At 36.5% G+C, this 18,896-nt stretch overlaps 1 protein-coding gene across 6 annotated transcripts in view; it reads right to left on the bottom strand.

Annotated features, from left to right (window-relative positions):
• Nucleotides 1–18,896, bottom strand: part of csmd3b (CUB and Sushi multiple domains 3b) — a 642,306-nt gene that overhangs the window by 74,861 nt on the left and 548,549 nt on the right. For all 6 annotated transcript variants that reach the window (XM_032580262.1, XM_032580264.1, XM_032580265.1 and 3 more), the window contains 10 exons: nt 18,359–18,547; nt 14,975–15,075; nt 14,680–14,748; nt 14,357–14,513; nt 11,888–12,079; nt 7,318–7,444; nt 6,261–6,463; nt 5,084–5,275; nt 4,699–4,837; nt 3,431–3,618 (listed from right to left, as the gene is read on the bottom strand). In XM_032580262.1, coding sequence (XP_032436153.1) covers nt 3,431–3,618; nt 4,699–4,837; nt 5,084–5,275; nt 6,261–6,463; nt 7,318–7,444; nt 11,888–12,079; nt 14,357–14,513; nt 14,680–14,748; nt 14,975–15,075; nt 18,359–18,547 — 1,557 coding nt within the window. The remainder of the gene's footprint in view (nt 1–3,430; nt 3,619–4,698; nt 4,838–5,083; nt 5,276–6,260; nt 6,464–7,317; nt 7,445–11,887; nt 12,080–14,356; nt 14,514–14,679; nt 14,749–14,974; nt 15,076–18,358; nt 18,548–18,896) is intronic.

The following is an 18,896-nucleotide window of genomic DNA, read 5'->3' as shown; positions in this document are numbered from 1 at the left end:
GTGTGAAGATGGAGTAAGAACGATAACTTTATCCCTCAGCTCTTTGCATGCTATGTGAACCTTGCAAATGATGGCAGAGGCCCTCCCTCCAAAAGATTAGCGGCCACCCGCATCAACTTCACACTTAATTCCTGAGTCCACAAAGAGCCAATATTTATTCTTTTGTGCAAGTGTATCAAAGTGACACCTCCTGACAGACTGCTTCAGCCCCCAACAAATCAACAGGGACTCCATCGTGAGGGCAATCTTTCTTTTCATTTTGAAAACACTGTGATACATTGTGTAATCAATAAGCGCAAGTTTGCCGCATACGCAATGGTGCATGCATACAGTATGGGTGATTCCTTGGGTGAAAGAGGCTGAATGTGAAAATGGAATATTTCACACATTTAGTACCAATCCTGCCGTAATGAGAGTTAGGGAAAATTCTGTCAACCTCAAAGAGTGATTTCCCTAGCCACGTTGTTTATGAAAAGAAGATTCGACAGAAAAGTCCCCTAACACAACCATTTTGGGCAGAGTACATTAATATTTTTCTCTCCAAATGATTTGAGACATGAGGTGTGACAAAAATGTTTGATTGCGGTACAAAATGTAAATATCAAAAGCATGCAGTGCTTGGTAAATAATGACGTTTGTGTTTAATAAAGTCATACAAACACAACGATAAGAAATTGAATCAGAATTTTAATTTTATTATCACTATTTCCAAATAATCACTGGTTTGGGTATGTTTGTCACTCTCTTGGATCTCTCCCTTTGTTAAAAATTTACAGATTTTTGAATTTAGAGCTCAGAAGGCCAATTATTGTTGTTTGGAATCAGCCACAGCTATACTTAATGTGTTGCCTTTGGTGGACAAAATCATGGTAAATTGGAGCCCTGCAGAGTGCTTGCTGTTTGTTGCTCCATGTCTTGTCATCTTGAAAGAAAAAAGTTTGTCCATTCTGGCTTGTTTCAGTCTAGGAGCTGTACCGGAGTTTGAAGCCGTATTTCCATATTTTTCCACTCACATGTTGCAAGCTAATACAACACTATATAAAAAGCCTTTAGAATAAGTTATAATAAGTATAATTTTTGCAGTAACAGTCTCATGACAAATAAAGATATGGTCTTTGTATTTTGTTGTTCACTGTGTGGACGAACTCGGTCCTCATTATTCACAGTCTCAGTTGTTTTAATGTGCTGCAATGGTCTTCATTTAGATGTGAGTGACTTTATGTGTGTAATATTTGAAATGAAAACACATCTATCTTAATTGAAAGACACTCTTCCTATTTTGAAGAGTGGCTAGAAAACATGGGCCTATGTTTATTAAAAACATACGGGGTAGCTATCAGATTTCTGCTGCTACTTAAATGCAGTAAATTTTAAAGTTTGACGTTTTTAGAAATCCTTTACTGTGGGATTTTGAACATTCAATAAAATAATATGTCTAAAGCCCCTTTGATTATTTTAGGAGAATGCATAAACAGAGTTCCTACTAATTTCTCATGTCAAAACTTCATGACTGTCTAGTCTTAAATTTCTGGAAATCTCTGTTTTATATTAGACAATTTGTACAATATCACTATAAAAGTTCAATGCGCTTTTTTGGTAGATCTTTGAGTAGAATCCCTACTTAATGTGTTTTAATCTTGCATTCAGTAAAAGAATACAAGGAGGAATGGACTTACCTTATGTAGCATTTTTCCAGTCATTCTAACAGCTCAAAGTGCTTTAAACTAGAGCCACATTCACCCATTTGCACTCTCAAACATTTATAGGCAACTTGGGGTTTAGTGTCTTTTCCAGGGGCACATTGACATGTGAGAGGAGAAAGCTGGAATCAAACCTATAACAATTCGATTACAAGAACACTATGCTACTCACTATCACCCCAAGAAGCAGTTTTTAGTTTTAGACCTTTTCTAGATGTGCTGCTGTTTTTATACTGCATGCATACTGGGATGGGGGAGTTGGAGTTATTTCAAGAATTTGTCATGCAAAGGTAGGTGAATATTCTTTAATGCAGAAAAAGGGTTTAGGTAGTATAACATGAGCTTAAGTAATTGTATTATTGCAGCACAATGACAGAGTTGCATATTTGGGAAAAGTTGCTAAATACTCTATAGGAGTATTGAGTCTGAATTGGATGTAAAATTTATTTCTAAGAGGTGCTGCAACTAGAAAGAAAAAAATGACCAAACAAATTTCCTTATTTCTTATAATAGGTTTTGATGGTGAAAACATCATTATAACAGCTGTAAAAATAAATTAAAAATTAAAACTGTTTGGTTTTTTTAAAATCTTTTTTGCAGGAGTAGAAATAGTTGTTGTCTTTTCTTTTTTTAATAGAATTTTCTTTTACATGTTCTTGTTTAAATGAAATAAAACAGTGGTATTTTTACGAGGTTTATTAAATCCTGGCAATCCCGTGTAAGCCAAGAATAATTAATGCCGAGTCCAAAAAGATTCGTTTGAAAGCTCACTGGTGATGTTTCAACATCTACTGCCACTTTATGTTACACCAAATGTGCACACTGTATTACAAATCAGAGACGGATTGTGTCTTAAAAGCTCTAAATGGCTAAACCACTCAAAAAGTGATCTCCCACGCTGGTTACTCCTGTGGCATCCAACATGTTTGCTTTTGCCAAATTGAGATAATTCCCACCTGTGCCCACACACACAACCTTTCCTCTGCGCGAGCATTTAAGTTGCCCGCTGTGAAAGGGCTACAAGGGAGGACGAGATGCATTACCAGGCCACAAGTGGAAAACGCCAGCTTGAAGAGAAGCAGAAGCTAGTTGGTCTGTCGAGACATGAGCTGAAAACAGATGTAAGCACCAGGTGGAACAGCGCCTGTGAGATGGTTGACAGGTTTTTTCAGAGCAACAGCCTGCAGTCTGTGCCGTCTCATACTGTCTCCTCAGGTGAAGAGAGGCAGAATCTTAACATCTGTACTCTCAGAGAAGCAGACATCTCAAAAGCAGGAGGAGATCATCAAGGCCCTAAAACCAATGAAAGATGCAACTAATCTCTTGTTAGAGGAGAGCAGCCCCACCATCTGTTTGATTGGTCCTTCGCAAGCTCAACTTATCCAGTACACAAAGGACAGAACCGGAGAGTCATCAGTGGCCCGCAAAAAAGAAGTGTGCTGTCATTAGGGACCCATACAAGAGATACACTAGCAAGCAGAAAGGAAACAGTCTTGGGGTTTCCCTTTGAGCAAGAAATAGTAAAGTTATATGGAAGAGCAAGTTTTGAGGCTGCAACACTAGACTACAGTTTCATTGTTTTAACGATGGTAGCGTACAAAAGACAAATATTTAAGTCCTTGGAAAAATTTTGATTTGTTTTGGGCAACTGAATATTTATTAAGTTAAGGTGATCTGAACTTCTTTGATCTGTTTGTACAGACCTCTAGACACATAATGTCTAATTTTACCTTTGTACTCCAGGTGAAAGCCAGTATATGAAACAGAGCCATCACTGCGAAAGGCTAGAAGCATGGTGTTGGAGCTGCTCTCTATGCGCTCTGGAAGTTTGCTGTCCTGGAAGCTCCCGATAAGAGGACTGTTGCTGTCCGGACCGTCATAGATGTACAGGAAGTCGTAGTTTGGCTCAATGTTGAAACTAAAGGGGAACAAAGAAAAATAAAGGAGGTAAGAACTGATAAGAGAGAAGTTTAAATGTTAGTTTAAAATTAAACTGCCATTGCTGTCAATTTAAAAAAGTTTGGGAAACGATAAAAGTCAATTTTAAATAGTAGAAAACGTCTCTAATAATGACATATTTCAAAGATTTCTTTCTGATGGGAAAACAAGTAAAAAATGCTACACAATGACTCAAATTATAAGACATAAATTAGCCAATGCTTAACAAATAAAACTAAGATTTTAATCTACTGACCAAAAACTTTGTCAAAACTAAATCTGATTTTTGTATTACAAAATGAAAAGTATTTACCAATATGTCTTCCACCCGCATGTTGGATTGATGGCTAAAATTTAATTTTATTTATATCATTATTTCTTTAACTTCTGTCAGCAATGGAGTGTGTAAGTTTGGAAATATAAGTAACTGACAAAAGTTGTGAAATATTTACTATTAAAAAAATACAGAGTTGCTACTATTTTTGTCTGCAATAACACTTAATTCATTAGCACAATTGTGTCAATTGTGCTAATGAATTAAAAGTTGTTCAAATCTATTTTAAAATATCACTAAATATCACATTTCACTAAAATAGTAAAACAGCTACTTTTTTGAGCTGTTTGCTTCTGTTAGTCGCCCACATAAACAGCGTAACACATGGAAATGGAAAACAAGCTTGTTAAGTCACCATGTTCTTGGATATAGTTATTTTTCCCAAACCTTTTCCCAAAGGATTAGAGCAGAAGGAGTCTATTTTTCTTAGAAATACACAAAAAGTTCCAGTAAAGTTTAATGTGCGCTCCACCCTTTGATTTCAATGTATAAAATATTTAGCAGCTTTTAAGCAGACATTCTGACTATAATGTAAATACTTCTGTGGTTAATTTATAGCTCACACAACAATATAGCTATAACCAACACTATATGGTAAGTAAAAGCCTTCTGGATTGGAAAATGTTGGCATGAGCGCTTTTGGATTAGATCGATACTTTGGATTGAGAAGGTTTGAAAAGCCGTATATGACAATATCCAATGCTAGATATTCAGTTTATATGTCACCTGATGAAGGCCAGCGACAAAACATAGTCTGAGTTGACAGCAATGAGCCAGTCGCAGTCCTTTGAGTGTGGGTAGGGATGTGGATAGTTAGGAGATAGTATGAACCCATTGGAGCCAGTCAGATTTCCCCCACAAGGTGCTGCAATAAGAACACAACGTAAAATATATCTTATTAGAGGTAAAGCAACACAAAACATACTATATATAATTCAGATGTATATACAAATCTCTAAGTCTAAATATAGACACAGGTTTTATAGTCATTCTTTTAGTCACTGGCAGGTGTGGTCTTGAGTCATTTTCTGAAACTGAACAACTCCAGCTGTGTGAATGCGGTACATCTGTTTCACGTCCCAGCAGAATATGCTGCAGCTAAACTTTTCACCTATGCAGACAGGCGGGCTGGGCTGCCAGTAGTATCTGTTATCCACTTGTATGCAGGTTATTTTGTCGTCTCCCTGGAGCTCATATCCAGGGTCGCACTGAAAGGACACCGAATCCCCCGGCTCACGGCCGTCTCCGTTGCGCGTGCCGTTCATCGGTACACCTGGGTCCCTGCAGGCTGTAGCTACGGAGCCTGGAGAGAATAGAGACAGGGACAAAGTGGGAAATGGAAGAAGAAAAAAATAGAAAAAGAAAGAGAGCAATTACAAAAATCAGGGTCAAACTTTGTGTGCAAGGTGTATGTATATTGGACAAATGCCTAGTGCTGAACCTTAAACGTTAATTAATTACACAATTCTGTTACACAACATTTGATGTTTTAAACAATGCTCAAAAAAGTTTTTCTAAATGGATTAAAATAGCCTGAAAAGTCCATGCCCAGCTATAAGCCTCCCACCCAAAATCTTAACATTAAAATGATGACAAACTGCTATGCAACTGAGTATTAGGTAACAGTTCTGGAAATGTGACAGTATCATCTCCCTCGCCCCAATTACAGAGTGATATTCAGAACATTTAAATATGAATTTCAATGAGACCCATTTGCCAGATTAAAAGTGACATTGTAAATTTCAGTTTTGAGTAAGAATAAAACAAATATTGTATGGCAAGTATAACCTATTTTGCATATTGGACCTGAGAAAAAAATGGTTTAAACCCAATTATTCTGTCTGTTATGTAATTACTACTCATAAAATAAAATCAGGACATAAAAATATGTTCTGATTCTGTGTTTACCGGAGAAACTTTGGCTATAAACAATTTAAAATCAAAATTCTTCCTTTGGGGTCAGTACTTAAGAATGTAATTTTAAAAATATTTCCTAAAATTGATATAAAAGTTCCCTTAGAAATTCTAAAAACTTTATTTAATTTGGTTGAAATTAATGAGACTAATTTGAATGGAGTATTAGAAATATAAAACATTTAGTCTTTCAATAAGAAGTTGATCTTCATGAACTACATGATATATTCTTCATTATTAGTTTTAATAAAAAATTATAATCATAAGACCAATTCAACAAAAACATGACTCAGATCAGTATAATAAAAGAAAACAAATGGATTGATGGTTATGTTTTCTTTTATAACTGGTCATTTCTAAATTGTGTTACTTACTGGAAAATTCAATGGCAAACCCTGACTTGCTGATGTAAAAGTCAGTCTCAAACTGGACAGTGACTGTGTTTAGAGTGGAATGGATTCCCTCTGGAAGCAAAGATCCACTCAGCTCTGATAAAGACATTTCATTCTCAGGCGGGCCGTCCCAAACTTTCAGCATGTCGTGGCTGGCTTCCGTGTCAAAGGCCAAGAACTGAAGGCTGTTATTTAAAGGGAAGAAAAATCATCAAGATTAGATATTTCAATATGAACATTTCATACACTCAGTGTTAGCTAATCAGTTACAGATCTTTGCTGTTCTTATGCACATTGACAAAAGATCTGTAAATGTTTTGTAAAATTTAATAACATTTATTTTATAAATCAAAGCTTTTGTTTTAGATGGCCAACTCTTGAAATGGGAACAACCATGTGAAATAATCTGGAAAAGGAAATAACACAAACTAGAGATGCACAGAGAAACTGGTCGCTGTTCCAAAATCGGACGATTTTACACTTGACTAAACCTGATAAGTTATCGTCCAGTTGGGAATCCAAAATCTGATATGTTCTATGAAGCTTTGCTGCCTGTACATTCAGGCCGCCACAATAGGGATATGAATGTCAAAAGATAACAAGAAGCTGTTCTTTTTTTTATCCTTTTGAATAGTCCTCTGCTGTCAGTCAAGGAATATGCTGGACTAGAAAATGTTAGCAATCTCTAGGAAATCTCAAAGTTAAGTTAAAGGCTTATAAACTCTGAACTGAACACACACATAGGCTGATGTTTAGTCTATGAAGGAAAATCAGTATTTTCTGGTTATTTATAGTTCTTAAAGACAAATCAGCTAAAATCAGCATCGCCAGGTAACAGTTTTTCAAAATCAGTGTTTGTAAATTGACCACATCATTTATCATCATTGAATCACTAGCAAAAAATAAAACAATCTAAAATGTGCTTATTTAAAAGACATAAATTATGCATCTGAACAAGGTTTTAACCACAAACGCTGACCAGTCGGTTGACTCTGCCATGTAGAGATTACTAACATAGTCACAGAGAATCCCACATTACCTCACAATATTACCAGAATCCACCTCAATGGTCCAAGTGCACCGAAGGTTGTTGTCATATGGAAAAGGGTATCCAGGAGAGAGAATCCTCCCTGAAGATTCACCCTTAAAGCGACCACCACACTCAGCTGCAGGTGAAACAAACATACACGAGACATTGCATTGAAGTTAGCATAAAAAATAAATATTTTTATAACACTTGGATTTGCATAGAAACAGCATTCCACACCCACTACCGAAGCCCTACAAATGCTAAATTGGTAAAACAAAATTTAAATGTGTTGATTAGGTATGACAAGTCAACCACTTATATGTCTGTGTTATTTGTTTATCAAGGCAATCACACCGACTAGGTGGACCGCAGGGGCTGCTTAGTGATCATCAAAGAGCAAAAGTGATTAAAAAAAAGAAACCAACACTCCGCCTCTGAATCTCGCTGTCTTTCTCACTCTTTCTTCCAAAGAGAACATGACAAGGGGAAGCGAGAAGAAAGGGAAGAAGGAACAAAGTGCTGATCTTGCACTCCTCCCGGAAGAAATCACCTCACATTATATAACTAAAATAATTCCTCTTTTTATACTTTGTCTCTTCCAGTTATATACTTTCACAATCTTCATCCTCTCTCTTGCTTTTCCTCCCTCTGAAAGTTCCTCCTCCCTCAGGCTCTTCATCACTGGAATATATTATCTCGGGTAATAGGAGCAATATACTACATTAGGATGGAGAGAGGACACAGTGAGAGGATGCAAAAGAAGGAGGGGGAAAGACAGAACCAAAGGGTGTAAAAAAAGAAAAGTTTTGAGTAATAATAAGAAATATAATATTAAGACCAGCGGTTAGACGGGGTCACAGCGTGTCAGTGCTAAAGTATAAAGTCAGGGAATTTTAGCCAGTGGTTTTATGAGTCTTTCATTATTAATAGTGAAAAGGAGAGAGACTTATTAAGCTGAATTTCAAATCAAAAAGTTGAAAGGCAAAATATGAAGGAAGGAACATCTTGAAAACATTGAGCTGACTGCTATGCCTGTCGAAATCAGTTTGTTAGTCTCTTTGAATGAGCTTTGCATTTATTTGGGTATAGTAGAGTATTTTTAATCTGTTCAAACTCTGTTTCAACTGTTCACTGTTTTGTTACTGTAGTACTAAAGACCTTTTTTTTGCATTTCAAGCAATATTTAAGTATCAAATCAAAAATACTTAGTATTCTCATAAACACTTATCAGCAGGATGTAATGGGAGTGAACATCACAACACCAACATGACGTTTAATGATGACAATCTGATTTTTAGTTACTTTTTGTGTATTGTACATTTAAAAAAGCACAGCTAAACCTGTAACTTTACAACATTTAATTTACAAAACCCCCCAAAATATTGAATATCTCATTCTAAAAATATCTCCTCTGTTTTGGATATCTCCTCTCCAAAAGAAAGGAGATATCTTATAGTTTAACCATGAGAGCAAGAAAAAAAAGTCAGAAATATTTGGTTTTAACTGTGGTTGCTTTTTAAGTTGTATTTTACTTCATACTAACTCTGAATTGCTAAATAGTTAACAGAGATGTTCACATCAATTTCCAAGTCAAGTCTCAGGTCTTTTGCCCCAAGTCTAGATTATGTGTCAAGTCTTTGAAGGCCAAGTCGTAATCAAGTATTGAATCTTTGAGGGGCAAGTTCAAGATGAATCTCAAGTATTTTGCCCGAAGTCCAAGCAAAATCTCAAGTCAGAGAGGAGCAGGTCCCAGCCAAGTCTCTGAGGTGCAAGTTCAAATTAAGACTCATGTCTTTTGACACAATTAAATTAAAATTCTCACATCAGATGCATGTGTTTAGGACATACAGTTTATTATTCACAAGAGGAGTCCAGATGCCTATCGAAAGATATGAATACTTTTCTAAGTGAAAGTTAAAGAGGACAGGAATATGCAGAAGATCAGCTGACTCCTGATAAATAAAACTAGTTGGATCAGACCAGACAGGAATTTAGTAGATAACTGGTCCGCTTATCGGTCTCTCCCCTCACACACTAGCAGACATACTAAGAAGATGGTTCTTTCAATGCATGTTGTTCAGAACATTGACTTACCTTCCCTTGATTAAATGAAATAAAAACTGTTTGACACTTTAACAAAGGACCTTGACCTTAAGTAAGACTCATGTTTAAGCTGCAGACTCTAGATTCCATCTCCGGTTACAGTCTTCGTGGTTTTAAACGCTACTTGAGTTCAACTTTCACAACAGTCATGTAGAATAGAAAATCAGATAAACACCTAAAAATAATAGGGAAATATTTGTGCTTGGCTGTATCCAGCAAGTCCTCGAAATAAATAATATATAGCTATCTAAGCCACTGTTAGCATGCTACTATTGGTAGTATTAGTAATATTAATGTTTTGTCAGCACTGGCCATTTTACATCAGAGGTACAATAACTAATGTATACAGCTATTGAACAGTACTTTTCCTGTGGCAAACAAAAACAATTACAAGTGTATTTTAGATTACTACTGTAACATGGCTGACTTAACGTTATAGTGAATGGAGAACTCATTTTCCTACACAGGTTGTATTACTGTGACACGTTAATATGATTTCATAAAGTTCTGGACACCTAAAATGACTGCAAAAGCTTGTGAAAGAACATTATTGATTTGTTTCAGTCAATATTTATGACTGTGGTGTGATAATGATTCATCCGTTTGCATACCGGGAGAATGAGTGACACGGCAGTGAAATAGAGTTGCCTATTTAGAAATGTGTCAATACTCCAATGGGTATTTCCTCCCAGTGTTTTATTGTTTCTATAAAATAGCAGGTGCTTTGATACATTAGTCTGCAGCAAAAAAATAGATTATTAAAACTATTATGATGCAATTCTCATGAATAGGATGGTTGCCAAAGCCTTTAGCATTTAACAGGGATATCAATAGATGTTGATAGGGACTATGCCTGAAGAAAAGGAAAGAAAAATGGTGCGTAGAAGCAAGTAGTTATCCTTAAGGGTCAGTGTGTCTAGCTGTTATAATCATCAGAAACTGCAGCAGAAAAAAACATCATATTGTATAACAGAACATGACCAAACACCTCCAAAACACATATGTCAGAAACTATAGTAAGGAATTTCTGGTGTATCCTGCTGCATGCTCATTTCAGATTAAAAGACATTCAATCATTAGAAGAATTATTTTCTGATTACAAATTACTTTTGTTCACATAATGTACTGTAGTTGATTTTGACCATATCATCCCTCTCAACTAGCTGCATAAAAACGGATTGTTTAAGTGCATAGAACATTTCTTCAGTCTTTTAAAGGTTTGATTTCTCAGGGTTGTGACCTCCATCTGCATTAAGATGGATGAAGACTTAATGATTGGAAAGGTCTGCATTTATATGATGGATATTTGATGGTGGAAAAACGGCAAGACTTTTAATGAAGAGAGTTAAAGTTTGAACTCTTGCAGCTTTTGCAATGGTTCATTTTGTGGCAGGCGGAAAGTGTCTTGTACCTCCGGTCTTTATGAAGTTCTCAGGCTGGAGGGCCAGCTTTTTTACTTTAATTGCAGTTTGAACAGCTTTGTGCCATCATGAAATTTGCTTGTTAATGAGTTGCCTCCCAGGTTTGGCTTATCTGTTTCTACAACACAGACTTTCTTGACAAGGTAATCCAGAGTACAGGACACTAATCAGTGATGATGTAATTATTATTTTTTATTGAGGAATGACACCATTTACCAACATTCAACATTTTGCTTAGAATACCTGTGTAAAATATTGGCAAATTGTGATAACAGATGGAGACTCAGGAAACCTGCTAAAAATTCTTGAATTAAATTTTAAAACTCATCTTAGAACAGTTTCTTGTGATGTCTGATGCACTGCAGGTCACAATATGATTCATTCATATTGGTGTTAACAAACATGCTGGTTAACACATGCCATAACGAATGGCTGAAGAACGGTGGTTGCTTTACTTGTTCCAGCCAAAGTTTATTTCTGGTTCCACAAAAAATTTTATGTTTTTGATGGAGATTTTGGTAATCTTCAATGACGTATACAAAATCCTTTATTATGGAGGACAACCTGAATGCTAATTTCCTAAAGCCCACGAGGTGGGGACAATTGCTGCTCAGTGGACAGTATTGGAGTTAGCTACCAAGGAGACAGGCCTGTGTACAAACATTACAAATGTCGCCAGATCGGGAATCATACTTGCGACCGCAGCCACGAGGACTAAGTCCTCAATACATGGGTCGTGCTTTGCCCCTGCGCCACCACAGCACCCCTCTGTATTATTCTTTAAATATTCCCAAAATATATAACACAAATAACTTGTTACTTTTTGATCCTTCCTGTTGAAGATAGAGATATCCACATGGCTTGAAAGATTTTCAGGAAAATCTGTGTAATAGTTTGCATGTAAAGTGCCCTCAAAATATCTCAGACTGTAGGATAACTTTCCGCCACACCCCAAAAACAATTGGGACATTTAATCACTTGGTTTGAATGTGGGGATAGGAGGTAACTTTGTTTCTCTTTCAGTGTGTTAAAGACATAATGTAACAAGAACATACCTATACAGGACGGCAGAGGGTTATCCCAGGCTCTCCTTTCACCTGTCATACACTTAAGTGCCGAAGCCCCGTGCAGAGTGTAACCAGGCTCACATCTGTATGTGATGCTGCTCCCAGAAAAATGGCCTTGGTCGTTGACTTTGAATCCAAACTGAGGCACACCTGGGTCCTCACAATGAGACAGCTCAAAACCTAGGAGGAAGGAAACAGATCCTGACAATGTAGACTGTTCAAAATGCTCGTAAATAGGACATGTAGGACCAATACAAGCAAACCGGATCCAGTTCTATGCAGATGCACAGCAATGTTCTATAAATATTTAGCTCACTCAACTATTCTGTTTTCAAGCTTCCTGATATCACAGACTCTGTTAAGCTCTCATCCCAATTTATTTGAAAAGCCTAAAAAAGATACATAGACATGAGACATACCATTATTAGGAGTGATACTGGAGCATGTATACACCTTATCCAATTTAAGGTTGTTTTTCACAGTCTGTCTGAGCTCAGTTGCCATGGTAATATTCAGAACATGCAGTTAGTGCACAGTTTTACAGCGTGGGATTTGAATAGATTTATAAATATCCTTACAAGACCATAACAGGGATTTGATCTATGACATTACCCAGAAGACAGGGCGCGCCAGCATTTGAGCTTTCTCTTGGCAGAGTAATACAGGTGCATGTCTAAATCCTCAAACACGGCCATTTGGAAAGCATTCCTTTTTTTCAAGTTAACAACACAAACACATCTGTCATCATCTTGGGAGTGAACGGCCGCCCATCTCAAATTTTATTTGTTACAATATTTGAAAGAAAACAAAGGACCATGAATTATTTATTGAAGTGTGTCTCCAGAGTTATACTGGATTACATCTTTCATTCTCCATTTCAGACTTACATAAAACACATTCAAGCTTAGAGTCAAAACACAAGAAAATGTTGGCGCATAGCTCTTAAGATTAATATCCTTTTGTTTGATATACTAAGACAATGTTTGAAAAAGCACGAGAACAGCAAATGAGTGTTATTTCATACTACTCAATCAGCATAAAGACAATACAGCCTCAAATAACTACTTTGCTACGAAAACATTTTGTATGACTCAGCTTTATTATGTAGAGTTTATAAATCAAATTGTGGAAATAAGAGGGTGCTGTCAAATATGTGCACACTGCTGTTTCCCACAGTGACATCTCAGCTCCAATGGCTTTTGTGATAAAATGTGACTAATTTCTGATAATTATTTGGTTTTACAGAGTTATTTCTATGTCTTGTTTAGCAAGCTCTGTCAGGCAAATAAATGTTTAGAATGTCATAATGTAATTTAGGGCAACATGAAAGATCAGAAATGTAGCAATTTTCTGCTACTTACTCTATTAGAACAAAACATTGTATCTTTAGATACATGTATCTAAAGCTACATGTATTATTGTTTGCATTTCACAAATTTACTCTAGGTAGATTTTAGAAAATATAGTGGCTTGTGAAAATAATATCCATTGAACTTTTTCACATTTTGGCACATTACAACCATAAACTTGAAATTGTGTTGTTGATGTGTGTGATAGGCCAACAAAATTTAGTGTAGTATCATGAAGTGGAATGAAAATTACACATGATTATGCATTTCAACACTTCAACAATACTAGAAAGCTTGGAGCACATTGACATTTAGCCACCTTCACTCTGGTACTCAAATTAAGATATAACCAAACGCCTTCGAGAATCCCATAATTAGTAAATAGAGGACTGCTGTGTGTGATTTGAAATTTAAGGCAGGTTTAAGCAAAAAACAAAATCTCAAGTTTTTAATGTTTCACAACACAATTTTCTGTGTTTTTTTTGTTTTGTTTTTGTTTTTACCAGGAAAAAGGAAGCAAACATTAAAAGACATGACTAGACTAAGAGGCAGAATTATAGGAAATTCATGATAATTCTTTATGAAAACCTGTAACAGGCTGCAAGAGATTTGTGGCAGGTAAAGGTTAACCTTCTACCAGGAGAGCAATCCTACACACATAACCAGAGCTACAGTGAAATGTTTAATATGGGAGCATGTTCATGTGTTTGACTGGTCAACTTAGAAAGGGTGAGAAGATATTCACAGATGTTTTTAATGTGTTCTGACTGATTTGAGCTATTTGCAGACTCTGTAGATGTGCAAAGATCAAAGGCATGGAGATGTAATTGCAGCAAAAGTGTTTCTTAAAAGTATTGACTCAGATGCTGAAGAAACGAAGCACACTGTGATACATGGAAATACTGCATGGTTTTCCTTTCTCCTTTACAATTACACAATATATTGTGTTGGTTTATTACATAAAAAAACAATAACACACATTGAAGTCTGCAGGTGCAGGTTGACAAAATATGAAAGACTTGAAAGAATATGAAAGTCTTTGCAAGATTCTATAGAAGTATTCCAAAATATGCATCGAGATGATAAACAGCACTTATATTGAACTTACTTGAGTAAACCAGTTTGAATCCTTCTCCAGTGTCTTCAGCATCACTGTAAAATTCCAGCCAGAGGTGGTTTGATGTGGAAATCAGAGTCAGGCCCAACATGGATGAGCCAGTGAATGCTCCAAGAACTTGAGCTGTGTTGTCTTTGCCATCGTAAATCTGTACAAATAAGAGAGCAATGCTCTTGCTATGAAACATACATTAAAAAAAGAAAAATCTAAGGCTTGATTTCATTTTTAATGATTTACTTTAGGCAGTGGACACAGATATCAGATAGGTATAATGATTCAGACAGTCCTTAATGTTTGTGTGTGAGTGCATTTACCTTGAGAATATCCCCCTGGGCAAGATGAAATGTTCTAGCTGAGATGTTGATGCCTTTCCCTGCTTGCACCTTGAGTCAACATGGAATACAGATGAGGTTAACCGAGAAGTAGCACAGGCAACATGCATTCAACATGTCTTAAAAATGGCTATTAAATTCTACAACACTTGATACAGATTTTGTAATTTGCCAACTAGGATTCGAGGAAGTCTCTATGGTCCTCTTTTACAGTATGTTTCATTTAGTCCAAATACTATGGATATATACCAAATGCTGGGAAGATTTTCAACTTTACCTGGATGCTGTAGATGCACTCGTGATTGTTATCATAGTTCATTGGGTAGTTTGGAGACAAGAGGATCCCTTCATTATTTATGACTGAAGAGCCACACTCAGCTGAAGACAGAGAAAATATAATGAACATATGATGTGAAAAATTTTTATTTCAATCACAGCTATGTTGAGCAATCTAAATATGAACTTTATTTAAATATATATAAAACAATCTGAATGAAATTTATGAACTGTGTATAATAATTCAGTAATATTTTTCTATCTGAACTTCCAAACTCTCAATTTCTGTAGGCCAGTACAAAGTTCAGAAATTATCTTAAATACACTCCGCTCTCTGCTCTGTTCTCATCTGCCCTCTATCCACAAAATCCTTGCCTCTATGTTCTCTTTTTTTACCAGCACCCCTCCCATCTACCCTCTTTCCCTACTGTTCTGTGTCTATACTTGTGTAATAGTCCTATTACAGCTGTCATATCATCAATAAATCACCCCGCTACAGTTTCCATTTAGAAAATTACCTCTTTACCCTCTCCCTTTTTTCTTCTTAATTTCCTCGTTCTTGCGCTTTGTCCCTCACTTCCACTTTATATCACTAGTGCCCCCTTTATTCGCCTCCATTTCATTCCACCCTTCTCCTTTGCTATGTTATAACTCTTGTTCAGTTTTTTTTTCCTTTGTATTTTCATCTCAATTCATTTTAAAAGAAAAGAAACCTCTTTGTTGCTCATCCAAATCATTTTAGGCACTGCTGCATAAAAACATAGACCCATTTAAACTCAGATAACCTGAGTACCAGCTATGGTATGCAAAGTGCATTATTTAAGCCCCTTTTCACACCGAATTAGATTGTACCACGACATTAAAAACTGGGACGTTGATTGGAACAAACCAAAATTGAAACATTCAGAATATTGGTAGTCTCTTAAAAGTCTCTTGGAAGAGGTCTTTTGGGGTACATCGAGAATTCAAAGTGCTCCCCACTTCGACTGATGGAGTGTGGGAGTTCCAAGACTGGAGGAGAGAGCAATGGTACCTTATCTCTGATATGTCCCACACAAACCAGGGCAAATTTTTCATTAGAGAGTTTGAGGAGTCATTCTATGCCAGAGCTAAAACCTAATTACGCCTTTGGCTGGCAACACTACGTAATTTAACAGACCTATACTGCTCTTGGCAGTGCAGCTGGTGTGCAAACTGCATCACTTTACTGCTCTGACTTAAATCAACAGAATCTAACTAAGCTGGTGAAATAAACACTCTACGAAATCTGTAAATGCAGTGATAAGATTGCTATGTGCTGGGCTTGTACTTGGACAAGGTTCTTATAGCTGTAGAGAAGCTACACCTCCAAATTGCGCATGTAGGCTGACTGACCTAAGAAAGTTTTAAGTTCAGGTTACAGTTCAAAGTCAAAACAAACCTCATGTTTGGTGATGAGAAGGAAGCGCAAGTTTAAAGAGTTTTCTAAGACAATGATATCCTAGCAACAGATCAACAAATATACTAACTTCAGGCCACAGAGTCTTGGTTTATCAGTGATCAACTGATGAGTGAAAAACACACATTTTGGATTTTATGTGTCCTTCTAACTTCACTCCACATATTGGGCAAACAAAGTACTGAGTCCAGGTTAAATTTATTAGGCATGCTGGCATAGATAGAGCACTGCACCCACTACAAAACGTCCTTGCCTGTATCTTCTTAGGTTGCTGATAAACTGATGACGTTCATAGGAGTGTTTACTGAAACTGACGGTGGAGGTGCAGAAACCTCCGATAGCTCAAAGTAAATTATCTAGATAGTAAATATAAAGTAGCATCTAGTGAAAAAACAAAAAACACCCATTGAAAGTGTGTAAAATGCAACAGTAGAATAAATCTTTCACCCTAGAAATGAATTTTCATTTTATCTGTGATCTAGCAATGTTTGGAAAGTCTTGAAGATTTTAGAGACAACTGGGCAGAGATAACTGGGTGCAATAGAGAAAGTAAAGTCTTCTATTTTAAAAATAATAAACTATGCCTGTAAATCCTGGCCTTTAAATACTCCATCCAACATAACCCATTCAGTTCCTGATCGGTGCACTGAATAGTAAGGGGCTAACTAAGTGTAGGACAAGCCAGATTTATATGAAACTTGATTCAAAGTGAATTTTTTTTATATTTACCAATTTCAATAAAAACTTAATTTCTTTGGAATTAACTTTAATCATCTTTAAAAAGAGCAACATCTTTAAAAAGAGAACATAAGATGGAATGTGACTAGTAGAATTTATGAATAAGAGTTAATGTATCAAAAAACAGCACATTATAGGTGATTTAATCTTTAACACCTGCTGATATTCACCTTCAGCGTCACAGTGAGCACCATGTCACGTAGCAATGCAACACAACATACCATACAGGAACTAAATATAGAAAGCTGCAGTAAGCTACAAAATACTGACACACGAAAAACCTCACTTTGCATTATCAGTCTTGTCACACTGATGACAAAGAACCTAAGACATACACACCACCACTGCAAATATGATGCGTAGTCGGAAATAGGATTGTAGTGTGAAATGATCTAACATGTAATCTCAATTACCGCATGGTGTGCGCTAAGCCCGGATCTCTGTGCCTGGATTTTCCTCCACTTTTCCATGCGAGAACAACACCTCATGTGGGAGTGTGTGGCAGCAGGCAGTGTCAAATCCCCCTCATTGCTACATGTGCACCCAGATCAAATCCTATTTTATGCGTTCCTTATTTGCCCTGAGGTTTCAGGTTCATGGTGTTCATACTTTGGATTAGAGTCATACAATCCTTCAAGGAGCAGGGTGCAAGAATTCCCTGGTGGTCTGGGAGAAATTGTGAGGCTATTCCCTTATTTAAGGACAATAGTCCCAATCGAAGCCAGCATGATCGCTGCTACAGAAGTTTGTAATCTCTTTATTTGAATTATTTCACTTTATTGTCACATTCAGCTGATTTTGTGTTAATTTTACAATTCTGAAACACAGAGCTATATCTAAGCTCAACAATATATAAAACTCTGCTTTGCTGAATCACTTTAATTCAGCTACAGTGGAGAATTTTTGCAAACAGCCTATTTAATGCCATGCCACAATCTCAATCAGATTTTAAGTCCAGACTTTGACAAGCCTACTTACAAACTTCTGTTTGTTTTTGTTTTGTTATATATACAGTTAGATGGGGATTTGCTTGTGTGCTTCTGATCATAGTCCTGCTGAAAAGTCCAATCATATTTTGAACTGATATCTGGACATTTTCTTTCAGCAGTTTGAAAACAGAATTCATGGATTCATCAATTGCAGTAGTAATGCAAATCCATAGGACACACCAACACATAACATCAGACGCACAGTTATATAATTGCATACCAACACATCTTGGTAAAGGAGCACTCCACATTCTACGCCCTCCACCTAGACAGATCAACTCTGGCGCCCCCTCCAGGCGGTACCCTAAGTTGCAGGAAAAGGACAAAGTGTCTCCGACCCCAAAACTGTAGCCATTTCTCCGGCCAAACCTGGGCATCCCGGGGTCCTCACATGGCTCCAAAGTGTATTCTGTTGAAAATTCAAATACATGAAAATCTAATAAAGCAAAACCAAGCCATTCTCAAAGCTGTAATAACCAGATCATCACCAGACCTTCTGTATCACTACCTCACTCTGTCTCACTCTGTCTTCTGTGCATAATAATTGAAGTAATAGGTTGTGAAAAACAACTAGTAAAAATATATATTCCAATTCTGTTATCTAAGCATATGAACAATTAGCTAACAACTTGTCAGTCTTTGCTGTGTTTTATCAACTGAGCTTTCTGAGTTTGTGTTTTGTAAAATATAACAAAAAATGTATTTGATTTATTTATTCTAGCAGGTTTGAATCAAATCTCTTGTGACACCTCAGGTGT

Source organism: Xiphophorus hellerii, chromosome 13 (genome assembly GCF_003331165.1).
Source record: "Xiphophorus hellerii strain 12219 chromosome 13, Xiphophorus_hellerii-4.1, whole genome shotgun sequence".
In the NCBI taxonomy this organism is placed as follows: domain Eukaryota; kingdom Metazoa; phylum Chordata; class Actinopteri; order Cyprinodontiformes; family Poeciliidae; genus Xiphophorus; species Xiphophorus hellerii.
The sequence above is the reverse complement of the archived record's forward strand: the minus strand, read 5'-3'. Positions and strand labels throughout refer to the sequence as shown.